Source organism: Microchirus variegatus, assembly GCF_963457635.1.
Source record: "Microchirus variegatus genome assembly, chromosome: 5".
Classification (NCBI taxonomy): domain Eukaryota; kingdom Metazoa; phylum Chordata; class Actinopteri; order Pleuronectiformes; family Soleidae; genus Microchirus; species Microchirus variegatus.
Window position 1 is genome coordinate 28,200,342 of NC_139806.1, and position 27,649 is coordinate 28,227,990.

A 27,649-nucleotide genomic window follows, 5' to 3' on the forward strand; every position below is an offset into this window, starting at 1 on the left:
GAATATTGGTCGTAGAGTGATAAAAATGGTACCGTTGGAATCTGTAGATTCTCCGCTGTTTTTTCTATTTACATAATCACGCTGACGCTCCGGTGCTGCTTTTCAATGAGTGCGCTGTGACGTTTTTTTTCCGCTCCTGCTGTTTGATCCATCTGTGTTTTAACTGTGTTTCGTGAACATAAGAATAGTTTATACGAGCTTTTAGCCGAGTTGTTTCGGACCTTTCTGTGTATATGCAGCATGTCTGTGTTTGTTACAGTTAGATATGGTTTTATGACGCTACGGTTGCCCCCACCGTGAAGAAGAGGTTAAAAACACAGACTAAACATTGGGTGTCTGCTTTTGCGGCATTGCGTACAAACCTGGCAACCGATCAACAAGGACAGTTTTTAACAGTAGACTAAATGTAGAACAACAACATATTTCTTTAATGACGGTCCAATAAAATAGTGAAAAACAAGGTTTCGCAGCTCATTCCATGTCCACAGTTATGTAGAGGGAGAAAGCAGATGTGGAATATCTGGTAAATGATTTTTCTTGAGTATCACAGCAGAGACTCTCATTGGTCGTTATAAAATCCACATTATAATCCCGGTAGGTCTGCTAACTGTCAATTAGACTCTGACACAGATGCTCCTGTGAAATAAAAAACACTCAGAGTCTCGCCGTAAATTGGATAATGGAAGTGGAGAGAGGTGTGATGTACAGGCTAATGCTGGGGGAGTATGATCGAGTATATGGTTGAGATGGGGGAGGGTTTATCAAAGAGATAAGAGTGCATAGAAAAGTGCAGTCATTACATGTTCTTCATGTTTCCTGCTCCTACAGTGGAGACGAGGATCACACCGACAAAAATAAAGTACATTAAATGAAAAAGGTTTTCAAGAAATAATGATCATCTCATTCAACATCCAGCACAGTATTTACGTTTTTAAATGCAAACAAAATCCAGTGGAAATATTTTTTTGTGACACGTAACCTCACTTTAGCCTGGTTGTGTTTCACTAGTTGAATGCTATGAATGTGAAACTGGAAAGTGGACAGTGTTTGGACACCTGACTGTGGACTGTGATGACTGACATATTCACATACACACACAGGACTTTCATATGAAGTTGATCCTTCTAATGCAGCTTTAACAGCTTCCACTCTTCTTGGAAGACTTTCCTCAGGATTGTGAAGTGTTTTAATGCTGAATTTGTGTCCATTCGTTCTATAGAGCATTTATGAGGTCTCTCAAAGGTGCTGGATGTGTCTGAGGTCAGGTCAGGCAAGTTCTTCCACACCAAACCCAAAGTCAAACCATGTCTTTATTGTCCTTGCTTTGGTGCACAGTTGGAATAGACAAGGGTCTTCTTCAAACTGTTGCTAAACAAAGTTAGAAGCATAGCATTGTCCAAAATGTCTGATGAAGATAAGTTAAAACTTCATTTGAGATGAGGGGCCAAGAGACCAAAGCTTGATTGAAATACCTGAATTCAATAGTTTTGTCCATATCGTGAATTTCTCATTAAATCAGACATTGAACCTAGTCCTGTGAAAACATATTTAAATGTTTAAATTCCAATGCAACTTGAGGTAACTTGTGAGGACATCATGGGCCGGATAAAACTGGTTTGTGGGCTGGATCCGGCCCCAGGACCTTATGTCGACGATGTAGTTTTAAAGTTGTACACACAAGAACGAGTTCAGGATAATTGTTTCTGATCGTATCGGCTTCTTATCCAGGCAGACCGTTGTTTTGGGAGTCTTGAGTGACAATATATCAAAAGCTCCCTTGCTTTTTATGTTTACTTGAAGAAAATGATGATGTCATAGCTCCACCGCTTGTTCTTGCACTTGTTGTTGTCGTCTTCTTCTTGTGTTTCTTGTTTTGTAGTTTCTAAACTACATTTAGAGTCGTTTTGAGGTGTTTTGTATGTATGAAGATGTTTCTGTAAGGTAAAGCTTTTCGATTGAAAAAAGAAAAATATGAGTGAAAGTTCTGTGTCCGTGTGGATGAAATCTAACAGTCTTTTCACGTGTGTGTAGCTGCTTTTCATCAGTGTCAGTCATTTTGGTGTCAGCAGAAAAAAAAAGCCTTCATTTCCAAACTTCAGGACCTCACTGGGGACAAACATGCGTTTTATAAACCATGACGTGGGCTTATTTTCTGAATCATTAATGATATTTACACAGTTTAGTCAGCGCAGACCTTCAGAACCTTCAGTGACGGCAGGATTTGTGGCTCTGCACAAACACTAATCTGTCACCAAAGCAAGTTTTGAAGTCTCACAGAGACGTTTCAAGGACGTCGTGTTGAGAAGGTTGTGTTTTATCCACGCCAGTGCAGTTTTGGTCTTGATTCCTAGAATTTACCTACACAATAGTGAAGATAGCTTTTCCTTTTCTTTTGCATTTAGACAAAATGTACAACTAGTTTCATTTGCATTTAAAAGACTTCTCGCTGCAGAGCAGCATAAGAAAGTCTTTAGAAAACACTTGATAAAATGTGCTGCCTGCAGGTTTTTGTATTGATTACCCATTGTTAAAAAAAGACAGCTCCGTTCCGGATGTTTAAAGAATCCAGGATGGTCATTATGTTTAGTTTTGGCTCTTTTTGCTGTGAACTGGTCCTCTCTGATTATATTTGCATTGCTTTCCAGTTTGCCACAGTCAAATGAACACAGACTGGTACAAAGTAAGAATTGCAGGTAGAGGAACAGACACAGCAGGACGTTATTTTAGAAAGAAAGAAATTAAGTGAGTCAGAGACAGAAAAATAATCGTCTTATTGCTGAAAAATCCTCTGTAATAACTAAAATATGTCCAAGTTTAAAGCCATTTATAGACTTGACTGATACGAATATGGCTTAAAACTGCAACAGGTGGTTTTAAACAGCACACACATTAAAACTGAGTGAATCAGACAGGCATTTGATCACACATGAATGTGTTTATTTAACACTATCATAAATGACTTCTGGTCAAAAATAATACAATTCAAGTGGAGTTCCTCATGAAGGAAATTTAAGTTTTATTAAACAAAAAAGGAGGCATACTAAAAATATATACAGTATATATTTGATTGGGAATATTTGAGTATGGACACAAACATACAAATAAAAGCAACAGAGAATATATACAGTTTAACCTATTTTTAAACTTAAACTTAAATAAATCATATTATAAGAATCAACTTACAATAATGTACACATTAACAATGACAAAGTTCTTAAATAAAATCTATACAATAATACCATAAAATACAGTATATAAGTACTGTACATATATACCAATATATATATATGTTATATACTAATACAATAAAAAAATAATATACAGTAAAATATTGCTATTTAAAATGACAACATGTGTGAACTATGTATAATAATAATACAGTAGCCAGTGGGGATCTTTCAGCACCACGGACAGCTCCACGCCCACAAACACAGTAAAGTCCTGAGTCGTCGCTCAGACTTTAATAATCATGGTTTCATTGCTACTTTTTTGCTTATTTTAACCGTAAACTTCTCAGCTTTGTAATTGCGGCAATGTGTCGTTTCTGATAATCTCGATGTTAAAGGGTTAAAGTGCTACAACAACATTATTACATCTCCTCACTTTAACATAGGAGCAGATCATGTGACACATGTTCCCTGAAAGGATTAGTCATCTTATTTCATTGTAATCTTTCTTTGTTCAGTTTTCTGTGCAGATATTCCATATTCAAACAAACCCGGCTGCAAACATCACTCTTTTTTATTGCTCATCATCTTTGAGTGCACACATTTTCAGAGAGACAATGTACATGTGATGAAAAACTCCAAGTACTTTTGTGTTGGATGTGCGTGATGTGCCTCACCATCCGTGTTCTGTGCAGATCTGCTGCACAGCGAGAAGCCATTTTCCGCTTCACAGCGGCGACGCTTACAGAAAAAGCTAAAGCTCAGCACAAACAAATGCCCTATATGGAACATATATACGGCAAACTTCACTATGAACTTTATAATAAGTTATTGACAAAGTGATGAGGGACATTCACTCAAAACAAAACGTGTTTACTGGACAGTTTTCAACACATACACACACGGTGTAAATGAAATTAATCTTTATTGATCCGTGTGAGGAAAACAGACTTTCAACAACAAGTTTAACCGTCACCCATGAGGAATGTTAACCATTGATTATTTCACTGATCTTTACAAATCCACCTTTTAATTTCTCAATGAATAATCCTGCCTGTTCATGTCAGGAACAGAAGAGAATATCAAATAAATACGATAAATAGTTTTTTTATCCTCTAATAGCTTTGTTCTTATTCAATCTTTACTTACTTAACAAATGTATTGATATTAAAAAGTATGTTCAGAGTAAAAGTCACTCAATTCTGCATGACTTTGTCGTTTTTGTAAAAAAAAAAAAGCAAATTATTTCAGAAGATCTTGAATACTTTGGCATGGATATTAATGCTGGGGTGCCAGTTGCTGCCCACTGAAATACTATTGTGAAAAATAAATATAAAACTAAATGATAATAACAACAATACACTTTATTTGTATAGCATCTTTCATACAAGGATTGAAGCTTGTATACAAATAAAGTGCTTCAAAATAAAAGGAACATTTTTCTCTTTGTGTTGCACAGTTTGCGTTGTTTTTGAGAGGAGTCTGTTTGTGCCAGAGTGTCAGACAGGGGGCGCTTCTTTAAGTAAGCAGAACAACAAACACTGGGCAGAGGAACTTAAAGGGACACTGTGTAGTATTTATGGGTTTATATGACCCAAAATCCACTTTTGTATACATATTATGTGCTCCTGCATTGTCGGTGTATAATATTCTTTCTTTCATTTTCGTAGTGTTTCAAAAAGTCATGTAATAACATGGTCGCGGGCCGCTACTGCATTGCCACGATGCCATGTTTCTACGGGAGCCTGTAAGGACAAACGCGAGAAAACAAATCAAGCGTCGCTTTACTTGTAGCGGAAGTCCCACCTCCATTCTCTCCGCTTCGTCTGCTACGGCCGCGGTAGCTCGCCCTCTCCCTCACCTCACGAACCTCATCTGCTGACACGGAGAAAGACGACGAGGACGACATTTGACCGGCTGAGGACACCGTAGCGCTCAGGGAAGGGAGGGGGTGAGCAGAGGAGCAGTTCTTTGTTGTAAATTTCAGCCTCTCCTCTAAATGGCACTATAAACTACTTACTTCACCTTTAAAGGAATATAACAGAGTGGACACAGAGGAGGAGATTTCTAATTCCAAACCCCATAGAAGAAGAAGAACTAAGATATTAGTTTTATTGCAGATAATTGTTTTTAAAATAGCCATTGATATGCTATTAGGAGATAATAAGTACTATAACTGTGACCAAACACTAAACCTCATGTGTTTTTATTGTTTTATTTTGCAGAAGGATGTTATCGTCATGACTCCCTTTGTTTAAAACCTTAAAATACCACTTTAAAAGCAGAGATTGAGCCACATATCGCAGAACCTGACAGACTGAATATATCTGATCCTTTTTGTTTCACTGTGTGGGGGAAAAAAAACAAGCTTTTACGTTCATTAGCGTTAGATTCTGTACCTGAATCAACTGCCTGTAGTTTCACATCACTCCATTTTTTTTGTGTCTGGATTGAGCTCCGTTGTCTCTCAGAATCTTTGCTGATCTGACAGAAAAAAGCTCTCAAGTGTATGCGTCTCCCTCTGCATCCTGAAAACTATATCTGCTGTTGTCAATCTTTGGGAAAGAAGCCAGGAAAGAGGTGAACCTGTCCTCCTCCAACCACCACATAAGACTCATAGGAGCACAGCCTAATGTACCGCCCCCCAGTGGTAGGAGCAATATGACACTGATATTTTTCAACTGAATTGGGCACAAAAACTTAGGGTTAAAAAGACTTGGCTAAGCGATGACAATATCGCATGATATCAATACCTCATCAACGCTATTTATGCGACCACTAGGGGCATAAACAGGCTTTCCTAGGTCGTTCCTAGATGTTTTTATTCTCTTTTCTTCTCCTCCTTTAGCTATTCTTTCTTCTGCTGATTTTAATCGTGTCTGATTTTTCTCTTAGTCTTTTGTTTATTTTGTTTTTTGGTTTCTGTAGCACTTTGAGATAACTTTATGAAAAGTGCTTTACAAATAAAATGTATTATTATTATTATTATTACTTGTTTTAAAAATGAACTCCAGTATTTACAGCAGACATGCAGTAGGGTGGTTTGAGATGGAGGACAGATGTCCATGATGCTGATGTGACATATTTATGGCTTTGACCTGAGTCAAAGATGGCATTGTTTTGGTTCTGTGCGTTGCATGATGGGATTTTCCAGACACTGCTGATTGAATTTGCTTATGTTCAGTTTTATTTTCAGTTTGTTTGTTTTTTCAATACAAATCCTGTGTTTTGGGTTTTTTGCCAACCTGACAGCAGAAAATGGAGTATTTTCTCAATTAATCAGATGATTGGTGCATATAAATTGTCAGAAAATGGAGAAAAACATTAATTTTTGTTTGTCAAAATTTTATTTTAAAATTCTGATGATCTCAACCGTTTTATTTGTCCACAAACCATAAAGTGTTCATTTTTAATGATGTATTTGCTGTATTTTGAAGAAACCAGAAAATATTCACATTTCAGAAGCTGAAAAACCAGTGAATTTGCTTGAGATGAAAACAAAACACAGATTAGTTGATGATTGATGTAACATTGCGGGACTGCTGGTAAGTTGTTGGTGCTGATTGAGCTGCAGGAACAGACTGAGTGAATGAATGAATGAATGAGCGCTTCCCTCGTGTCCCGATGTGGAAACAGTAAAACGCGCGTGTGCGCTGATGTCGCTCCGCATCCAGACGCACTGGTCGCCGCTGGCTACTGCTCCCCACCCCCCCTCCTCTCCTCTCTCTCTCCTCCTCTTCTCCTCTTCTCCTCCCTCACCCACTCTCCTCCTCATCTCCGCTGTGTTGGTGGTGGTGGTGTTGGTGTCGGTTGGTGGTTGTGCGCAAAATCCTCCAGCGCCGGACGCACGGACGCAGTTTTGACGGCAACAAACGAGCGGAGGGCGCGCGACACTGCGGGAGGAGTACCGTCCAAGAATAAAGAAGAAGAAGAAAAAGAAGCAGACATGGATCAATAAGGGACATTTATACACCTCCTTTTAATTTTTTCTACCTCTTTGGTTTAATTTTTAAATTAAAGAAGAAGAAAAAAAGCGTGTGATGTTGCTTTTGCCCCGCGGGTGTTTTTAATTGGACCTGCTCGATGTCTCTCATCAGTTCATAAGCGAAACAAAATGAGGATTTCTTCTCGACACTGGTTTCTGTTGATATTCTCCTCGGGCTTTTGGGGGCTGACGATGGGAGCTTTCCCGAGCAGTGTTCAGATCGGTGAGTGCATGCGCCGTTTTTGGATGAATGAATGATGTGACTGGATAGGTGTGTGTGTGTGTGTGTGTGTGTGTGTGTGTGTGTGTGTGTGTGTGTGTGTGTGTGTGTGTGTGTGTGTGTGTGTGTGTGTGCAGCTGGACACTGTTCCACTCTCTTTAGTCTGCCCCTGAAAACCATCACATTGGTTCCTCTCATGATGCTCACACACACATGGACCTCATGCGCTCTGTATCTGCAGGCTACACTGTGTGTATCCCAGTGCAATCCGCCACTGCAGCAAAGTGTGTGTGTGTGTGTGTGTGTGTGTGTGTATTCCCTGAATGCAGCCTGTCTGCCTGTGCATTGACTGCTGTTAACACACTCGCAGACCCTCTGTGTCCTATAACACTGCAATAAACCTCTGCCACACACTCCCATGCAGGCCTTTACACATGAACACACACACTCCTTTAAACAGCCCTTAACAAACCCTAAACCATAACCAGTTAATACCTTAACCTTAACCTCACCACAATTCAAATCTTTGCTCTAGACTTAACCTCAGAGAGGAGGTTCTGGTCTCTATATGGTCCTGACAAGGTCAGTGACGCCAGAGGAGGTAACACAACATAAACATATAAACACATATGCAGATTCTGCCTTTAACAACTTGAGCGTATGTGTTTGAGGGAGGAAATGAAGGTGTTGGATTGATGGTTGCTTTGACTGCTGCTGTGGAGCAGAGGAGGCAGATTGACTTCCATGATTTAATGACACTGGGACGAGCAGAAAAACCCGTGACCTCCAGTCTGTTCATGATCACAGCGTTCTCCTCGCAAATCAATCACCAGAGCAGTTGGTCCTGTTTTTATTTAAGTATCTGTGTTTGTTCATGGAAGAACATTCTTATGATTCTTACTTCTGCCTGTAGCTGAGTGGAAGAACATCACAACCAGTGAGGCTGATGGAAAATGACAAGCTGCTGAAATGATTCACCTTGTCCTTTTATATTAACGTGACGCTGCTTCACAGATCAGACGTGCTCTCTCGCTCTCGTCAGAAACTTTACATTCCCACAACCACTTTGGTGACAAAAGTGGGAATTTAGTCTCTGCACTTTCACACAATCTTTTAAAAAAATCTCTAATTATCTAATTAAGTATTATCACTCTAGTCACTCCATCAGGGAGGAGTTCAGAGGTCAGGGTCTGTTTCAGAACATCAGCCCAGCAATTACTGCAATTCTAGAATAGTTTTTGATATTTTGCTGATGATGAAAGTAGTGTTTTGTGATTTGATAATGTATTTTCATTAGAATTACCAAATTTTTTGATGTTTGGGTGTCAGGATTGTGACACGTTTACATACAAAGTCAATGCAACAATGCGATATTAAAATTGCACCCATCGCGTCTGTTGAAGAAGAAGAATTCCATCGATTGAGAAGAATCCGCCGTCTTGTGTGGACACAATTTGGCGAGTTTCGCGATGGATGATAGTCACGTCCAGGAGCACCCTAATTAAACGCTGAAACTCGCTATGTTGTGGCTCCGTGTTGTGTTATGAAACCACACAAGACAACAGTTTCTTCTCTGCAGATGTTTCTACGAGAGAGAGTACAACAAGGCTGTGGTTGACGGTAAAAGGAAATGCCCGTTAATCTGAGCTCCTCTCCTTGTTTTGAGATTTGCAATTCGCCCGGCGTCATGCAAATGGAGGTTCATAGACGTCACGTGCTACCAGGCTTCTATTGGACGACACCAGCTGTCAGTCACACTGGTGTCCACTCATACATGCTTTACTTTATCGTCTATTTTCCTCTCAATGATAAGATGATTTAGAAAATAGCTGATATTTACCTCAGGAAAACGTCCACTGATGTTAAGGCTCATTGTCAAATAGGCTATCATTTAAAATGTGTTATTCCTGCCCCCTGGTGGCTATTCATTATATTCTTCCTTCCTGATTAGCTCCAATGGCAATTCAGTTCAAGATTCGGTGTTTACTGATAACACATAATACGTTAGCTGCAGTGCAGTTATATTCAGTATTTTTAATAAAAAATCAAGTCTCTGTGACATTCTGAGAACAAAAATTGTGTCATTTTTAATAATTGGCCCATTAAGACGACGGCAAATGGCAAATAATCTATTAATCGGTCTACCTCTTCGGTGCATATCAGTTTTGAAATGCCGTCAGTCCAGCGCTCCAGCGGCTTTTGGAGAGATAAACACCGTCTCTCCGTGCAGTCTGTTTCAAATAATTGTCCCCTCCAAAATAAATCAACACTGATTATCACAGGGACGTTTGTAGAACAACACAGAAGCAAGTGCACAAACACAGTCATGGCAAACACAGACACAACACAATGCTGAGACGGAATGTCTCTCATCAGAATGTCTCCAGAATTCTTCATTCATTCTTTTCTGTTCGTTTCAGAATTTCTTTTAATGAAAACCTTTGAAAAAGAGGATTTTTCTTTTTTCACTAACAGCCCTAACTGCGACCAAGGACGTCTAGAAATGTGATTATTTCATTCATAAACTCTTATTCTGAAGATGAGAAAGGAACATCATCTTAAAAGCCTGACTCTGTGTCATGAACGACAGATTTGATTATTTCATCAGTGTTTGAAAATAATCTGAAATGTGTGATAAAGGGCAATTCCCACTCAGTGTGAGCCAAGATGTCACACCTTTTCTGGAACTCAGGGATTCACACTTCCTGTTGGCATGTGAGAGCAAGTGTGAGCCAGTGGCTCATTAAATCATCATCACGCTAAAAATATTAAAAACCCTGCTTTGTACGGTAAATTATTCTGAGGTTTGCCTTTTTAAGGAGGTCAAACATGAGAAGAACACGCTGGCATTTTGCTCTGAATGACATTTGCACGGTCTCATCTCAGGAACTAGAGCCTTAAGTCAGAAAGTGTGAAACGTGGAAACAAAACCGCTGCTAACTTCAAACCTCGCTGACATTTGCACGACTCGGCTTTGTGGCGGTGTGTGTGTGTGTGACTGTGAGTGACTGTGTGTGTGTGTGTGTGTGACTGTGTGTGTGTGTGTGTGTGTGTGTGTGTGTGTGTGTGTGTGTGTGTGTGTGTGTGTGTGTGTGTGTGTGTGTGTGTGTGTGTGTGTGTGAAAGACGGAGAGGAACCAAGAGCAAAGTCATGTGTGAGGTGGAGCTAATGCACTGTAGGGGAAATACAGCCTATCCTCTTGTAGCCGTTTGCATGAATATGAAACAGGTGATTTGCATTTTAAACAGACCGTATATATTGTATTTCGCCACAAGGCCTGGTGGTGCTTTAAATTAGCCACACGTTGCCATAGTGTAGCTTTAATGCTGAATTGACAGCACTGAAATATCGGTCCATAAATATAGTCCATGTAACCTTTTTACCGAGCAGATTTCACAACTGATTAACTTAACTTAATCTTTAAAAACCAAAACCACATGACGTCTGTTGACATGATCTGGGTCATATAGTGTTATTATGAAATATCTGAGCAGTTACAGAAATTATCGTTATTTGCCGCTCTAATTGTAACCAGGCTTTATTACAGCCTCATCGTTCAGTAAAAGATAAAAAATAAAGTCAACACAATTAATTATTATTATCCGTCGTTATGTGATGCATCATGTTGGCAAATTCATTTAAATTACTTGACGATATTTGATGTTCACTTCTGAAAAAGTGGATTTAACCTTCTGGTTCTGTTGGGGACGGCAATTTTAATGAGCCACCAGGGGGCGACTCTTCTCGCTGTGAAAGAAAATTGCTGTTTGAATGGAAGTCTATGGGAAAATTAGCTTTATGACAAAATTGTAACCTTATTAGCGTCAGCTAATTGGTGATAATTCATATTTATTAACATATTGATATTAGCATTTAGCTTAAAGCTAGTTTCCATAAGTCTGGAAAGGCGAGCAGCAGCACTTTCTTAGCATCAGAACACACTGTGTGTGATTTTAATTTAATCCACTTTATTGACTCTCCTTTAAGATTTAAACGGCTCTTGTTGCTCATGCTGCTGCTAGCATGGCTGCCACCTGTCATCATAACCCATCCCATAATATCCCTGTGACTAAACCCGACTATTGTAAAGACTGCGGCGTCTCCAAATGTCTCAGGTGTCGTCTCATTTTAGCGGCCGCGCAGTAAAAGACGTGATGCAATTCAAGCAAACGCTCTGTAATGTGGAGCCTTTCCTTTTCTACAGGCGCTGACAGAAAACTTATTTCCCTCTTTGATTCAGTTCCACTTCTCCACCCAGGACCCTCAGGGAAACTGCGGGACGTCCTCAGCAGGGGAGGAACAGTTGAATTTGACTTAGATTTTTGCGTTTGAACACCTCCTCCGAGGACAACGCATTAGACTTGTGATGATTTTTCATTCCCGAGGCTGTGATATTCAAGTGTAAACGGGTGATAACTCAGGAAAGGCTGGAGTGGCAGTTTTAGTGCATTGGTGTGTCACTGAAGACCTAACGCTCACCTCTCAATCTTACTCGCTGGACGTTTTTCAGATGGCGGTGAGATTGTTTTGCGTGGGCCGTAATTGAAGTGTCTGCAGCGAGTGGATTGTTCCCCTCATCAGAGTCGTGTGTGTCTCCCTCTTGTGTTCAGGTGGTCTGTTCATCAGAAACACTGATCAGGAGTACACCGCCTTTCGTCTGGCAATCTTCCTGCACAACACCAGCCCCAACGCCTCGGAGGCGCCATTCAACCTGGTGCCTCACGTGGACAACATCGAGACGGCCAACAGCTTCGCCGTCACCAACGCCTGTAAGTCGCACGCCTGGCGTCTTTTTGTGTCGTTTTGATGTATTTAAAGGTACAGTGTGTAAAATCTCGCCACATTTACCTGTGTTGAAGAGCCTTTGTAGCCTTCAGCTAGTATCAAAACTCAGAAGATGTTTTGTTTGTCCATTGTGGGCTTCAGTAAAAGCATGGTGATCCAAAATGGCCAACATAAATAAAAAAAAAAAAATTTACACACTGGACCATGAAATTTGAGATTTCCATTGAGCAAACAAAGGATTCCTGTTGTGTTTTAATGGATAAAATTTTAAGATGTACTGTTGAACACTCAGGATTTGCTGATTCTCCTTGTTTCCAGCCTGTATGCTAAGCTAACAACATATTACACAGGTTTACGTAGGCGCACGTGCTAGTTCCTTTACTTTTGCTTGATGCCAAAGGCTGCTAGCAGAGGTAAGCAGAGCAGTGTCGTGCCTGGCTAACATTTTAGCATGAGTTGCTAATGTTGCTAAAGTGATGGTCATGTGATGTCCGCCATTGTTGGGCGAACTTTGTCCAACGACAAACAACAGCAACGGGGGGAAATCCTTGTAATTGTTTAAGCTAATTAAGCTAAGAGTAAAAAGCTTATAGGTTAGCACCTGTGCTGGGATATTAGCATCCCAATGTTTAATTGGAAGATTCTCGTGCTGCCACTTGGAAAGATAAATATTTTTCCGTCACTGTTTTGTTTTTCAAGAACAATCATTAATTTATCGATTCCTCCAATTCAGTGCTTTAAATTGTATGTAACTTTAAAGTTCAAGGTTATTCACAGCAAATCATAACATAGCTAATCAAATTTCACAATGAGTTGATAAAAATCACAACAGAGACACAAACAAACTAGTGTGTTCTGCATCTTTGGAGATTGAGTCTGCTGCAAGAACCTGCAAGATGTCACACAATCGGCTCGCTCACCATAGAATGAGTCAAACATGAGGTTTGGAATCCTTGTAACAAACATCACAGTTTACAAGGCACAACACTGTGCTTCCATTTTGTCTCACAGTCTTCACTGCAGCTGTTTGCACACAGTCTTCCTGTGCAGTGCAGGATTATTACCAGCATTCCTGCTCCATCATTTGATTAAACTGACAAGCTTCTTGTCCTCTGTTGCCACGTGGGACTCGGATGTTGTCATACCCCCCGGTCATAGCAATTTAAAATTACAGTTTTATGATATAATGAATTGAAATAATGGTCCACCTGAGGGGGGGGGGGGGGGGGGGTTGCATGTTCTGAGGCTCCGGCAATATGGTTCCAGTCGTTGTAACGGTGTAAATGCTAATATGTATAATTATGATATATTGGGCATCAGACACTCTGAATGACACGTTTTGGGTTTGATGATACTGTCAGTGTGTGTTTCTGTGTGTGTGTGTGTGATGCGTCAGTGCAGAGCTTCTGCTGCTTCACTTCTGATGCTGCACATGCTGAAGAGGACAGCAGCTGGACAGATCTGTGTGTGTGTGTGTGTGTGTGTGTGTGTGTGTGTGTGTGTGTGTGTGTGTGTGAGAGAGGGGGGGGGGGGGGTTGGTCGGAGCAAAGACCATAAAACACTGCAGCCTGATGTCACCTAGTATCTCCAGTGTGATCTGGTGTTTGTGAAATCAATGGCTAAATTAAGCAGAGAATAAAGTGCTGTTATTGTGCTTGGTAATTGTGTGTGTGTGTGTGTTTGTGTGTGTGTCTGTGTGTGTGTGTCTGTGTGTGTGCATTTATGCATGTGTGTTTGTTCACCCGAGACCATTTGAGACATTATATCATCAGATCATCAGATGGGGGTTGAATAATTAATGAGAAATTGAGCACTTACACTTTTTTGACACTGTTCTCCCTTGAATTTACCCATAATCCATTATCTCCAAGCACATGTATGCATGCTATTAGGGCTGAACAATTTTGAATATCTAATTTGCGATTATTGTGACTGAGATTGCGATGCGATTTGCGATATCTGAGGGTAATTTTTACACAATTATTCCCATTTTCATTTAAATAACATATGTACAATGATTACTGTGTGAGTTTTGTGCAGAATATGATCTGTAAAGGTCAGGACGATATTTTATCTACAATGGTAATACGGCACACATTTTGCAATTTATGATTAATTGTTCAGCCTTGCATGTTATACACCAAATCTGGAAAATGTAATGCATATCAAATCTAACAATATGTATATTGTGTCCCAAGTACAAACCTCTGAATTACACCAACAATATTCTGTAGTGAAGCGGTCAATAGCTGCGTGATCACATGTACAATAATCTCATTTTCCTATACATGCAGGGGAAACCCTGTAAGTTTATAAATGGCATCCATCTCCAGGGCTTTCAAAAGTACTAATACGTCTGTATCTGTTGGGCTTTTCTGTTTATAAATGACCTCCAAGATGAAGTTACAGTAGATGAAGCCGTATTGATCTCAGTGGGGAAATGAGTCGTGCCAGCAGCAGATAGAATAATGCAGGGGAAACAAGAGGAAAAAAGTAGGTTATGGGCACGAGAATAGAATATAAGATGAGTGATCAAAACAATGTATAGGCATATACATAAGGATGCAGCTGACAGTGTGGGGAAAAAAGCTGAATATTTAAATATATAGTGAGTATCATACTTGTACTTGCAGTATTTTTAGTTTATATCAATGATTTGCAGAATTAGTAATGAGAAACTTCACTAATTGTTCATTTTTGCATGGATTCTTTTTGAAAGTTTGACGTTGGATAAGTAATGCAATGCATATTGTTAAATATATCCATAAAAGAAGCACACATTGGCTTTTGCGGCTCTACTGTAGCCACTCCCCCTCTCACTCACACAGCACTGTGTGCTGAGAGGATCAGAGGGCCTTTTGGCAAGAGCCTTACCTAAATTACACATTAACAAGCTTATTCTAAGGCTATGAAAACCAAACAGTCTTAATTTAAAGCAATTATACACTTACGTATACATACTAATGGGTGGTATATTCAGTAGATGCTAATGCTAATTTAATTGCGACCATAATTTGAAATGAACCGTGTGCAGTATTGAAGAAGACTGACTTTTTTGCGACAAGTGGCGTTGCCCTCTGTTGCCCGTTTAAGAGAATACAGCTTTCAGGCACTTTGGCATTGGCTTCACTTTAAATACATTTTCTTTAAATTAAAACAACAGTCAGAAATTGTTTAGTATGTACAAACGTGTCATGATTTACATTGTCAGATTTTCAAAAGTAGGATCCCCTACAAACATTTTTTGAAGATTTGCTGCACTAGTGCCTTTAAACTGTATGTTTTCCAGGAACAGAAGAAACTATGGGATTTTTCACTTCTCGTCTAATGGCTGCACAGTCACAGGATGTGAGACTGCAGCCCATTGATTGGCCGAGCCGAATCAGAGCAGTATTACATGAGCCAATCAATGCCTCTGATAGCTCAGGGCCAGCGGGAATTCTGAGATCGAACCTCATCGCTTGTTTTGGCCACCACACCCACCGTCCCGCCCATCCCCCCATGCGCACACTTTTCACATTTCCCCGTCTCTTTTGTGTTTTTTCCTTCCCGTGCCGCCGCATGGCTGCGTTATCAAAGGCCCTCAGATAACTGTTATGAACTGAACAGTGCTGCTGTGTGACGTTTAAGGGCACGGTGCATACATTTGGGAAAGGCAGATGAGAGACAAAGCTAATTTATAAAAAGAAATTAGACCATTCAACATCTCGCAGTGCGTTTGTCAGGGAGGCTGATGGGAATAATTGGTGGGTTGGCGGGAGAAGGATAGGGCTGTACATTCTTTTTGTCATTGATTATAATTTTGTGGACTGCGACCCCCCTGATTAATCTTTCTTTATTAACACTGTGGCCATTAATTCCTTTCACAGTAGGGTTACTGGTAATACTTGTAATGTCTTCTAATAATAAAAAATGATCTTTTCACTTATATCACAACTTTCAAAGGGCCCATTAGTGGTTGACACAGCAATGTCGTGTATCAGAATCAATTAAGTTATGACACCTTGGTGTAATTACTATGAACAGATGAGACACTGGGTTCTCCGTGGTGATATTTAGTGATTCCCTCAGGCTGGTGCTCGGGAATGGGCTTGAGATGATTATTTGTCTTTCAGGAAGCACATGCAATAATATATTTGCATTCTCCACTTTTATTGGGTATACGTGTTCTACCGCTCGTTAACGCACATATCTAATCGGCCAATCACTTGGCAGCAACACAGCAATGCTTTCAGGCCTGTAGACAAGGTCATGACGTCCTGCTGGAATTAAAATGGGCATAGACGGAATAGACCATTAAGAGAAAGGTGATTAAAGTGACTTTGTCCATGGTAGACGTGCTGGTCTGAGTATTTAAGAATCTGCTGGGATTTTCCCGCATAATCAGTTTAAAGACTCTGAAAAAAAGAAAATATCCACTGAGCTGCAGTTCTCTGGGTGAAAAAATGCCTTACAGTCGTCACTTTAATAGGTGTGAGTGTGTAATAGTTGGCCAATTCTTAGAAAACTTGCTATCTGTCTCGTTAGCTAATTCTTGGCAAACTCGCTATCTATCTAGATAGCCAATTAGCTGTCTATCTAGGTAGCCAATTCTTAGCAAACTAGCTATCGATCTCGGTAGCCAATTCCTAGAAACATTTCTATCTATCTATGTAGCCAATTCTTGGCAAAGTTGCTATCTATCTAGATAGCCAATCAACTATCTAGATAGCCAATTACTAGCAAACTAGCTATCTATCTATATAGCCCATTCTTAGCAAACTAGCTATCTATCTAGGTGGCTAATTACGAGCTAAACTAGCCATCTTTCTGTCTGTATATAATTTCTTCTTCTTACAATTTCAATAACATTCAGTCACCACTCGTATTGAACTGAGAAGAGTTATTTAGTAGATGTATAAATCTGATTTGTGCTCTTTTGGAGATTGCTGATTATGTGTTTTAAAGGTCCCATATTATACCCTATTTCATGGTAGTATCTCTTTAGGTCCACCTTAAAAAAATAAAAAAAGTCAAACAAAACTTAAGGGACAGGAAATGACATCAGCCACAGAGGCTACTGGAAGCTAACAGCAGTTAACATTTAGAAAAGTGATAATTTGCAGGCTCGAGTAGGCACATTGCCGTCATATATAACATGTATCCACTGGACAGATAAATCCTCTGAGGCTGGAAGTTTGTGTAGAACTCTGTGCTGCACTGTGGAGCCAAGCATAGAACTTCTTGCGGACTTCCATTTTTCGGATATCGTTGCCCTCGCCAGCACTCTCGCGTGTTTTAAGTACAAATCGGAGCTCTGCGAGACAACAATTCCAGAAATTTAGCACATTGTGACGTCCCAGTGAGCACGGAAGCCGAACATTGCATGTTTTATCTCCTGTACTTACTGAGGAGGACCACAAAAATATGAGTGAGTCGTCATTTTTCACGACTGGTAGGGCCTCCAGAGTCCCAAATATATAATTATAAGTATTGAAATGATTAAAAAGTTGATTTTGCATAAAAATATCGCGTCATTCAGATGATCAGATTTACAGTTCAGTTTGGAGGAATGTCATTTTTATGTTTAACTTCACTGAGAAGGTGAAATTATAATTTTCTTTAATATACAGCACACTCATAATGAGTCTGCTTCTTTTTCTGCTATTTTTTTATAAATCAGTAATTAGTGAGAAGGATTATGAAAGAGCTGGCAGTAGAATACCAAAGCAACAGACTGTCTGGCTTATTAGGAAACACTGAGCCAAAGTGATGATGGTTTCACGGATCTCTGCTGTCAAGGTGCCATTGCTGGTGATGTGTGGACATCCAGGACAGCCCAGAGTTGGGCTGTGTTTGGTTTGTGTTTGTGTTCGTGTTTGAACTTGAAAGGCTTCTCAAACATTTGTTCCTTGGACGTGAAGACTCATCCTCTGGGAATTTAGACTGAAAGTCGATGAGAATGTCTCGGTTTTTCTGACAACAACTGAGCACATGGAGGGAATCATCAATATGGTGGTGGAAAACCACGGCATTTGTCACCAGTGTTATGCAGATTGTGTGATATACTTTATATTTTCAGTGCAATACGTTAGATACTCTTACTGCTGACTTTGGCTCTGTTCAGACCTGGCATCAAAAACCGTCCTCAGCATAAAGCATGACTGGGACTGCACAATATGGCCAAAAAACATAAGAGTTTTGCTCTTAAGTGATATTTGAAGACATATTTCAGATTGATAGGGGAGGGTTCAGACACAAACTATTCAGGAAGGATGTAAATATTGGGTGTGAACGGCCTCTTTCACTCTCCAATCCCACATTCTCCACATTGAAATTGATCAAAAATCAGGATTAAACGTAAAGGGGACAGACGTAGTATTTCTCCGTGACAGATTGAGGTAGCAGTGAAACCCTGATTCCCCTCGTGGTTTTTACTGACGTATGATTTCATGACTTATGACCAGCGATGACCTTCAGTCAATCATCGGTCAGCAAAGCTCATAAAACATATCACGTACTGTAGGGGGGGTTTAACAATTCATTGATCTTAATCTTTATATCACAGTAAAGCTATAAATTATAACATGTATTGATTCAAAAATCCAAAGAAGACAATTCATGCGTGTCAGTTCATATTTTTGGTGCAACATTGCTGACAACTGTTGTTATCTTGTTTCGTTTTTTTTAATATTTTTCCTGCTCATTTCCTGATAAGTGGGGGAATAATTAACACTTGACTCTGCCTTTTTTTGCCCACGGGACTAACATTTTTTTATCACATTTGTCACCTTTCTAATTACAGCAGGCTGTATTTTGTCACACCTGTGTGAGTTTTTTCTTGTTTTATAATCATTTTTAAAGCCGACCTAGACCGGAAGTTCCAATTAACGCTGTTTTTTAGTGTGTATCTGCGTCATTACCTTGTTTATGAAGCCCTGAAGGTTCTAAACAAACAGTTCAGCCACTGCTGAGAACGCTGTGTTTTATTGAAATCTCGGGCTCAGCGAGATCTCTGAAAAAACCCGTTCCGGTTACGTAAACAGCGGTTCTCCTGAACAGCAGATCCTCCTGCTCCGGGCACTAGTCCGGGCACATCCGGTTGCGTACATTGAACCGCAGAAGAAGAATAACGTCCGTTGTGGAGGTGTTTCACGAGCGACAGTGTCTTCTGACTCTGGGTCTGACTCTGGGTCAAAGTCATAAAAGAGACTGCAGCGGGGAGTCGTGACGAAGCTATGTTAAAAGTGCATTATGTAATAAATCTAAATCAACTGGCCATAAAATCCTCCTAATATGTCACAGAGACTCAGGAATAATGTTCATATAACAAACTGAACTCACCAACAACAACAGTTCAGCCAAAATATTAGCATTAAAAAAAAAAATTTGCGGACCGCAAGTCATGTTTATGTTTTGAAATCATGTTTTGGCATGTGGCGCCGTCTACCAATCATTGCAGTCAGTAGAGTCTCAGCTGCAGAGCAACCACTTGCTGCCAGTTACGTCTGAGCTCCAGTGGCAGAGAAAATGAAACCTAAAAGACCTCTGTATTTTGAATTTGCGTGAAGTAACTGTTTTTGGCCACATTCTTACATATGGTGCTTTTAAACACTGTCAAAACAATGTTTTGATAATGAGTAGCAGTGCATCCACCGTTCCAGACGGGGGAGCTGCGCTTCTGAGAGCTGGTGTGCTGATTACGTCACTTCCAGGTATTGGCCAATCACAAGACAGTTGGGAAAGCTGTCGTTGGTTGTCCAATCACAACACAGTCTGTCTTCTGGGGGTGAGATTTCAGTCTGAAACAGCGCGACTGACGAGAGCTTCAGTGAGGAGAGATTTCTATCGGCTCATTTGCAGCAATTAGGAGGTTTTTGACCATAAAAACAAGTTAATGTATGTAAGTAGACCTCCATAACTCACATATATGTGCCACAGGACCACTCTATGGGAGCTTTAATAGAACAACTGGCCAAAAGTAACATGTTTCTTCCAAATATTTGGAAGAGGACTGGATGAAAGAGTCGATAAAAGGTGTGCTTTCGGCATAATGATGAGTGAGTTGGAAATGGGATATTGAATAAATTCTCCTCTGAGTGATGAAGGAAGTGGGTTTTGGGGAGCAGTGTGTAATCATGGTGCACAGTTTGCAGCAAAGTGGGAATTGGGTCCCTTGCCTTGATTATAAACTCTAAATTAAATGGATATTTAGGCTGACTCTTACCACTATCATGTAGAAAATCAAGTGAAAACCAATCACTGTGCCTCAGTGGAGCTGCAGACGTTCTCTGCGGCGTGTTACCTGATTCATCTGCAGCTCATTTTTTTTTTATCCCCGCTGATCTTTATTTTCTGTTTCATAACCTCTTCGCAACGCAGCCACACAAAGGTTTAAAAAGAAGTGCGGGGGTGGAAGGGGTTAATTTGACCTCCCACACGCCCATCCCTGCCTTCGCCTTCATTGAAACGGTGACACTTTAATCTGCATTGAGTCATTTATATTCCGCATGGCTCCCCTGACTCACTTCACATCCAGATAGTGAGCAGCCTGTGTCTCTTACATGCACTTGTGCCGCATAGGAGACTCCTGCGAACACATGCCCTCCTTGTCCGTTCATGAGTATGAAAAAGCTCTCCCATTTGTGTTTTGCTTGTGCGTGTGTGTGTGGCATGCACACATGCACAGAATCTGGCTGTGCTGCTGTGTTAGCCCCATTTAAATCTATTATCTGTTCCTCCATGGGCTCCATTCAGAGGGGCTCTCTGCTCTGTAGTGCTGCCCTTTAAATGGCTGTCCATGCCCCTCATTTGTCTGAGGATTCTTCTGAAGCAGGAGGGAGAATGTACCGGCCTGGTGGCGATGCATGTGTGTGTGTGTGTGTGTGTGTGTGTGCATGCGTGCGTGCGTGCGTGTGTGTGTAATAGCTGGATGTTGGGGAGAAAGAGGGGGGGAGGGGCTGCTAATGAGAGATTAATGTGGCGAAGCAGGGAGGAGGATGGAGGAGCGAGGTGGTGTTGGGGGGTAAGAGGAAGAAAAGGCGATGGGGAAAAGGGATTTTTGTTGCTTTAGAAGTAGGGATTCATTAGTGCTGTAAAATGTAAGCATGCTAATGGAAGTAACTCGAAGTACTGTATTTTTCAAGACTTTCATAATAAGTCAAGCGTCATGGCTGCCAAATGTATTCGGACACTTTGATGAAAAGTGACCTCTGCACCCACTGTTCTTTCTTTGTGGTGCCTGGTGTCTGGCAGGTAAAAATAAAAATCCAACAAAAGAGTCGACTTGAGAAAAAGAAAACGCTGCAGTCGTTTGTCCTTGAAATCACAGGCTGTCAGCTTCTCTATAACTGTCAAAATAAATGTCACATTTTCTCCCATCCATGTTTGCCCACTTTGAGCTCAGGCACTCTTGGCGACAACATGGGCATGAGCTTTGGGTCTCTTATGGTTTCAGGAACATGGACCCCAGATAGAAAGCCCATGTGGGCCAACACGGGTGGGAAACTACGGCTTGGGACCCATATTTTCAGCCCAAATATAACCCTTTTGGGGCCGACAGTGACATCCTGGTTGGTGGTGTACGATGTTGGACTTTATGCTATAGAGCTGATAGATCCCCACGGTCATTCAATCCTTTCTGTAGTGAAATTGACGTGTTTTTTATACTCATGTCGCAGCAAACATAGAAACTTTCTTGTATCCAACTAAAAAACAATATATTGCACATCCCTAACAGACAGTTTTTTGTTTTTTTAAAAAAAGGTTGTGGAATAACACAGTGTGCAGTAACAACTGTTTTAGCCAGAGAACAAAATGTTCCCCTCCTAAAATCTGCTTTATCTCACAGTTTGACAGCATTTTTCCCAACAGGAAACAGCATGTTTGTGCCACACTGTAAACCCTTTGACTCCCTGGACCAAAGTCCATAGAGAAAATCAGAGATTTTAACATCACTGCTCACAGGTGTTGTAGATCCACCGCTGCCTCCATCTTGAGGCTCAGATTTGTTATTTTGTGACTTCTGTTTTAGAATCACTTCATTCACATTCACCTCAGTGACACAAAGTGACCACACGAGGCAGCTCCTGTGTCCCTGTGAGCTAAAAACGCTGTTTTTCTCTATGGACTTTGGTGTGAGAGAGAAATAAAGCAGCAAACTGCGTGTTTTACATAAGGAAACTTCCCTTTTTACATCGTAGATTTAATCTTGGATGAGTTACACAAAATATGCACACTTTTTTTTTACATGTGTGAGTCATTGCTGCTTCTGCTCGTGAAGAAAGGGGTTATTGTGTCTTTAGCTTTGCATCACACCTGAGAATCCTATGCAGAATATAGAATATATAGATTATAGGAGTAGTTCAAATTCTGTTTATTCCTAAATGTAATCAACACATTTACACTCATATGGCTGCATTTGCAGTGTTTAGAAAAAGCGCTCCGCACAAAGAATGTTTGAGGTGGAAAATCAGACGTCAAATGTTTCATAAGAAGCTGTGGCTTATTGAAGGGAAACCGGTTAGCGCAGTAATGGTTTCCAATCTTCCAAATCACAAAACACAAAGACGTTTGCGACACATAAACATAATTTAGAACGAGACGTAAGAATGGTTTGTTCCGCGCTGGCACACTTTAGCCGCTGTCGTTCCATTCAAAGGGAAAAACATTTGACATTTAGACGCCAACAGTGGCGTGAAAAGAAGAGGAAGCACGTTAAACACCTTTTCCACTTAATTGACCATATAAACGGTCACTTCCTGGTTTTCAATAAGTCAGGCCCATTATTTCTGCTCAGCTGTCAGGAGAAAAGATAGAAGGGGACGCAGCTGTGTGCCACTTTTTTCAATTTCACATTTAAATGCTGTTTTCGTTTGAGGCCATTTTGAATCCCTCAGGACTGACCCACTATTTGATTAATTGCGGATTAATGAATTGGTTTGAGTGTTTTTTTTTTCAACAATTAAAACAAGCTTTCTGATGTTTCAGCCTCTTAAATGTGAATATTTTCTGGTTTCTTTGCTCCGTAAAACAAAGAAATCATTAAAATTGAATCATTTTGGTTCGAGAACATCATCATTTACAGGTTTTTAGAAACACTAATCAACCTTTTATGGACTAAACGATCACTCTGTCGAGAAAATAAGCAACAGATTAATCACAGATTAAACCTAAAAACAACTACTAAAAAGTCATGTTATCACTATATTGGAAATTGTCATTGCTGAGGTTACATTAACCTTAGCAATTTTCCACTAAACGATGGCGTCTAAATAGAAAATTAGAAAATACATTTTCCGATACAAGGATGTTCTTATGGATTCTTTCTCAACAAGGTTTAGAAATCATGATTTCAAATAATAAATAAATACAACATTCAGCCAAACTTACATCAAAACTTCCACCCCAGAAATAAAAATCCATCTCAGGTTTTCTGGTTCAGTTGAGTAAACATCCACGAAAAGCCTAACAATGAAGTCATCCACAAATTAAATAAAATCGGCCAAAACCCGTTAAATCGAGGAGAAGATTTACAGAAGGGGAACAAAGTGTCCTCTGCTTCTGCTTCACCACTTGGTCCAGATGTGTTCCTGTGTTTTTCCTGAACTGGATTCAAAAAGCCAGAGATTTTGCCAGAGTTTTTTTAAGCTCCTCAGTTTCAGTTCTAGCCAAACATCAGACGTGGACAGATGGCAAATGACGACTTTTACCCAGAGTAAAAAGCCTGAGTGGGCTCGCTCTGCTCCATTGTCTCTCCACTGGTGTCTCCTATAGAAACCTATTTGATTTTAAATGCATCTCACATTGCATCACCGAGGGAAATAAAGCCACAGTAAACAGCTGCGTGAAAAAAGACTTTATTAGTATATGTAGGGCTGGGCAATAATTCAATAATATTACTGTGTGTATATCACAATAAAAAATGTCTTAGTGTCGATATAACAGCGGTTTGATGTCATGTTTATTCACAGCTGTTTAACAAAACCATGAATATTATGTCACACAGAAGCACAAATCTATCCATTAATACATAAATACATACATTTTATTATTATAATTATAGATATTATTATAGATAGTTAATAAGAAGGTCAGCATTTTCCAGATTTAGTGACTTTTGGTGAACATTTTTTTGCAATTTTCTGGCACTTCATGCACCAACAAGTCATTGATCAGGTGAAAAAAGGTGCACAGAGCTTCAGTCGCAGCCTTATTTTTGGTCTCAGGAAGTCCATTTTTGTCAGTGTAGAGTGGGAGAAAGGTTATTGTGCCAGTAATTCTCATTCAGCACTTGCAGGTTTCATGCAGCTCACATAAAAAATAATCAGCTAATCAAAAACCACGGTAAGGTGATGACACACTGAGGTCAGAAAGTCCTGTTTCCTATGATTAGTTAATGTAGTTTCTAGGTGTTTGGTGTTGGCTTGAAGGTGGAGGAACAAAGACAGAGAGGGGAGAGAAGCAGTTGTGTTTCAGTGATGGAATAACAGTCATAGTGTTGCACTTGTTTGTTCATATATAAAAGATGGAAGGGGCTCTGTTAGATGGAGCGCTCTATAACCTTGGTATATGAGGGAATTTCTTGCTCCCAAAAGAGTCTATTTTATCATAATTAACATAACAATATAAACAATATACAGTTGTCTTTGTTGAGTGAAAGGAGCGGAGAGAGTCAACGCTGCTGTTTGACCTTCAAACAGCCATGACGGTCATTCGCTAATATCAACGTCGTTCATGCAACATTAACGTCAATGAGACCATAACGGATTGAGGAGAATTGCTTTTGCCAGGCGTTTTCCCTGAGATGAGATCGTCTGGATATTTTGTGAGACGGAAATAACAGTCGATCTGTTGTTGGATCGCAGCGAAGAAGTCGTGTGAAGTCACAGATGTTTTTTTTTTTTAACGGGAACAACGCTCTGGCCAGGGGAGTTGTTCTCACACACACTCTGAAGGATGCTGATACAGCTCACACACACTCCACATACGTATGAGCGGTTATTTTCTTTTTTTAAATGGCAGGAAGACACGGCAGCATTTACATGCTCGGATTTCAGTGGTTTGTAAACGCAGTAGTACATGAAGTGAGGCTTGATAGTAAATGCATTCAGGCTGAAAGGACGGAGAGCTGAAATCAATAAAAGCAAATGTAAACAGTCACATATGTTGCTGACTTGATGTTGTGACCTCATTTCTGCCTTCACGTCTTAGACTTTTTTTTGTGTTCTGTGATGGAGATTTTTCTTTTATCTCTGTCAGTGAGCCTTGAGAAGATGGATCAGGTCCAGATGCCTGGTGCCTTGGTATCTAGTTTGTGTCTTATGTTTTCACTGAACACCAGGTCTGGTCCTAAGAATTTGTGAGAAATTAAACCTAAAGTTGGCTGAAGATGAGAGTTTTCTCTCACATGTCTGATATCGATGTGACAAACAAGAGTATGAACCGATACTGATCAGGACTGCCCCCATACCGATATTATTCCGATACAGTCATTTTTTAACACTTTTCTGCCGAGTCATTTCAAAGACATCATTCTCCAACTGTGTAACAAATATTGTTCTCCCAAAAAGAAGAAGAAACAAACAGCCAAACATGACTCGGCTAAAATGGTTTTGCGGATTTTTCTTTACATTTTTTTCCATCTGTGCATAGTGAAGCATTTTTGGATTGTATTGTATTTTACATTTTTTTATCTCCCATATCCGATACAGTCATTTTAGGCCCTTTAAACTATTAACTTGTTAACAAAACATGTGTGCTGTTTCCAAAACATACTGTGTAACAGTCTGTGCACAGTAAATCCTGCAATAGGACTTTGGTATCGTATCAGATTTAACATTGGTATCTGTCCAATATCCGATCCTGTGATTTTGATCAGTATTGGACTGATAATGAGTTTGGTATCGGCTCATCCCTAGTTCTTATAAATGAAAAAGTTAAGGCGGACCTAGACCGGAAGTTCCAATTAACGCTGTTTTTTAGTGTGTATCTGCGTCATTACCTTGTTTTACGAAGCCCTGAAGGTTCTAAACAGACAGTTCAGCTGCTGCTGAGAACGCTGTGTTTTATTGTAATCTCGGGCTCAGCGAGATCTCTGAAAAAACCCGGTCTGGTTAGGTAAACACCAGTTCTCCTGAACACCAGATCCTCCTGCTCCGGGCACTAGTCCGGGCACATCCGGTTGCGTACATTGAACCGCAGAAGAAGAATAACTTCCGTTGTGGAGGTGTTTCACGAGCGACAGTGTCTTCTGACTCTGGGTCTGACTCCGGGTCAAAGTCATAAAAGAGACTGCAGCGGGGAGTCGTGACGAAGCTATGTTTAAAGGTGCATTATGTAATAAATCTAAATCAACTGGCCATAAAATCCTCCTAATATGTCACAGAGACTCAGGAATAATGTTCATATAACAAACTGAACTCACCAACAACAACAGTTCAGCCAAAATATTAGCATTAAAAAAAAAAATTTGCGGACCGCAAATCATGTTTATGTTTTGAAATCATGTTTTGGCATGTGGCGCCGTCTCCCAATCATTGAAGTCATTAGAGTCTCAGCTGCAGAGCAACCACTTGTTGCCAGTTACGTCTGAGCTTCAGTGGCAGAGAAAATGAAACCTAAAAGACCTCTGTATTTTGAATTTGAGTGAAGTAACTGTTTTTGGCCACATTCTTACATATGGTGCGGGGAGTCGTGACGAAGCTATTTTTAAACATTGTTAAAACAATGTTTTGATAATGAGTAGCAGTGCATCCACCGTTCCAGAGGGGGGAGCTGTGCTTCTGAGAGCAGGTGTGCTGAATAGTACTGGCCAATCACAAGACTCTGTCTTCTGGGGGTGAAAGTTCACTCTGAAACATCGCGACTCAGGAACAGCGTCAGAAAAGAGGATTTCAATCGGCTCGTTTACAGCAACTAGGAGGTTTTTGACCATTGAAACAAGTTAGTGTTTGTAAGTAGACCTCCATAACTAACATTTATGTGCAACAGGACCACTCTAGGTCCGCTTTAAATTCGTATTTTGTTGCCTTCTACTTCAACTTGTATTTCCTGTGAGACAGACATGTTGTGCATTAACATAGACCATGGAAGAACCTGTTAAATTTTGCCGGGAATCAGGTCAAATTGGCAAATCCAAAGCCTTAAAGTGAGGCCAAAGCCTGAAATTGCCAATCCAAGCATGGGTTGGCAAGTGTGGAAAGTCATCAATAGCAGGCTCCACTTTGTAAACAAATGCAAACAATGCCTCTGAACCTCTCCTCATCGAAGCTCTCTCAAAACCGCTGCAGTAAAAATGTAAAAATTCCACTTTTCCTGCGATTCACTGGCTAACTTCAGACTATCTTCTCCGCTTGGTTGGTGCGCGGCTCTGAGGCCTGTTGTGTTTTCAGAGAGGCGGATCAGTAAGTGCTGCACAGGTACACCAATCCATCATTCCATGCAATCTGAACTTAAATGATGGGTTGTGTTTATCACAGCACTTTGTTATATATCAGTGGCTGTCAGGACATG

At 40.3% G+C, this 27,649-nt stretch overlaps 1 protein-coding gene across 3 annotated transcripts in view; it reads left to right on the plus strand.

Moving 5' to 3' along the window:
• Window positions 1-7,266: 7,266 nt before the first annotated feature.
• The window catches only part of gria4b (glutamate receptor, ionotropic, AMPA 4b), a gene marked incomplete at both ends in the record, with an annotated part of 120,798 nt that continues 100,415 nt past the window's right edge, over window positions 7,267-27,649 (plus strand). For 2 of the 3 annotated variants that reach the window (XM_083889992.1, XM_083889994.1), the window contains 2 exons: window positions 7,267-7,375; window positions 11,983-12,141. In XM_083889992.1, coding sequence (XP_083746118.1) covers window positions 7,282-7,375; window positions 11,983-12,141 — 253 coding nt within the window. The remainder of the gene's footprint in view (window positions 7,376-11,982; window positions 12,142-27,649) is intronic. The other variant, XM_083889993.1, reaches the window with a different exon arrangement.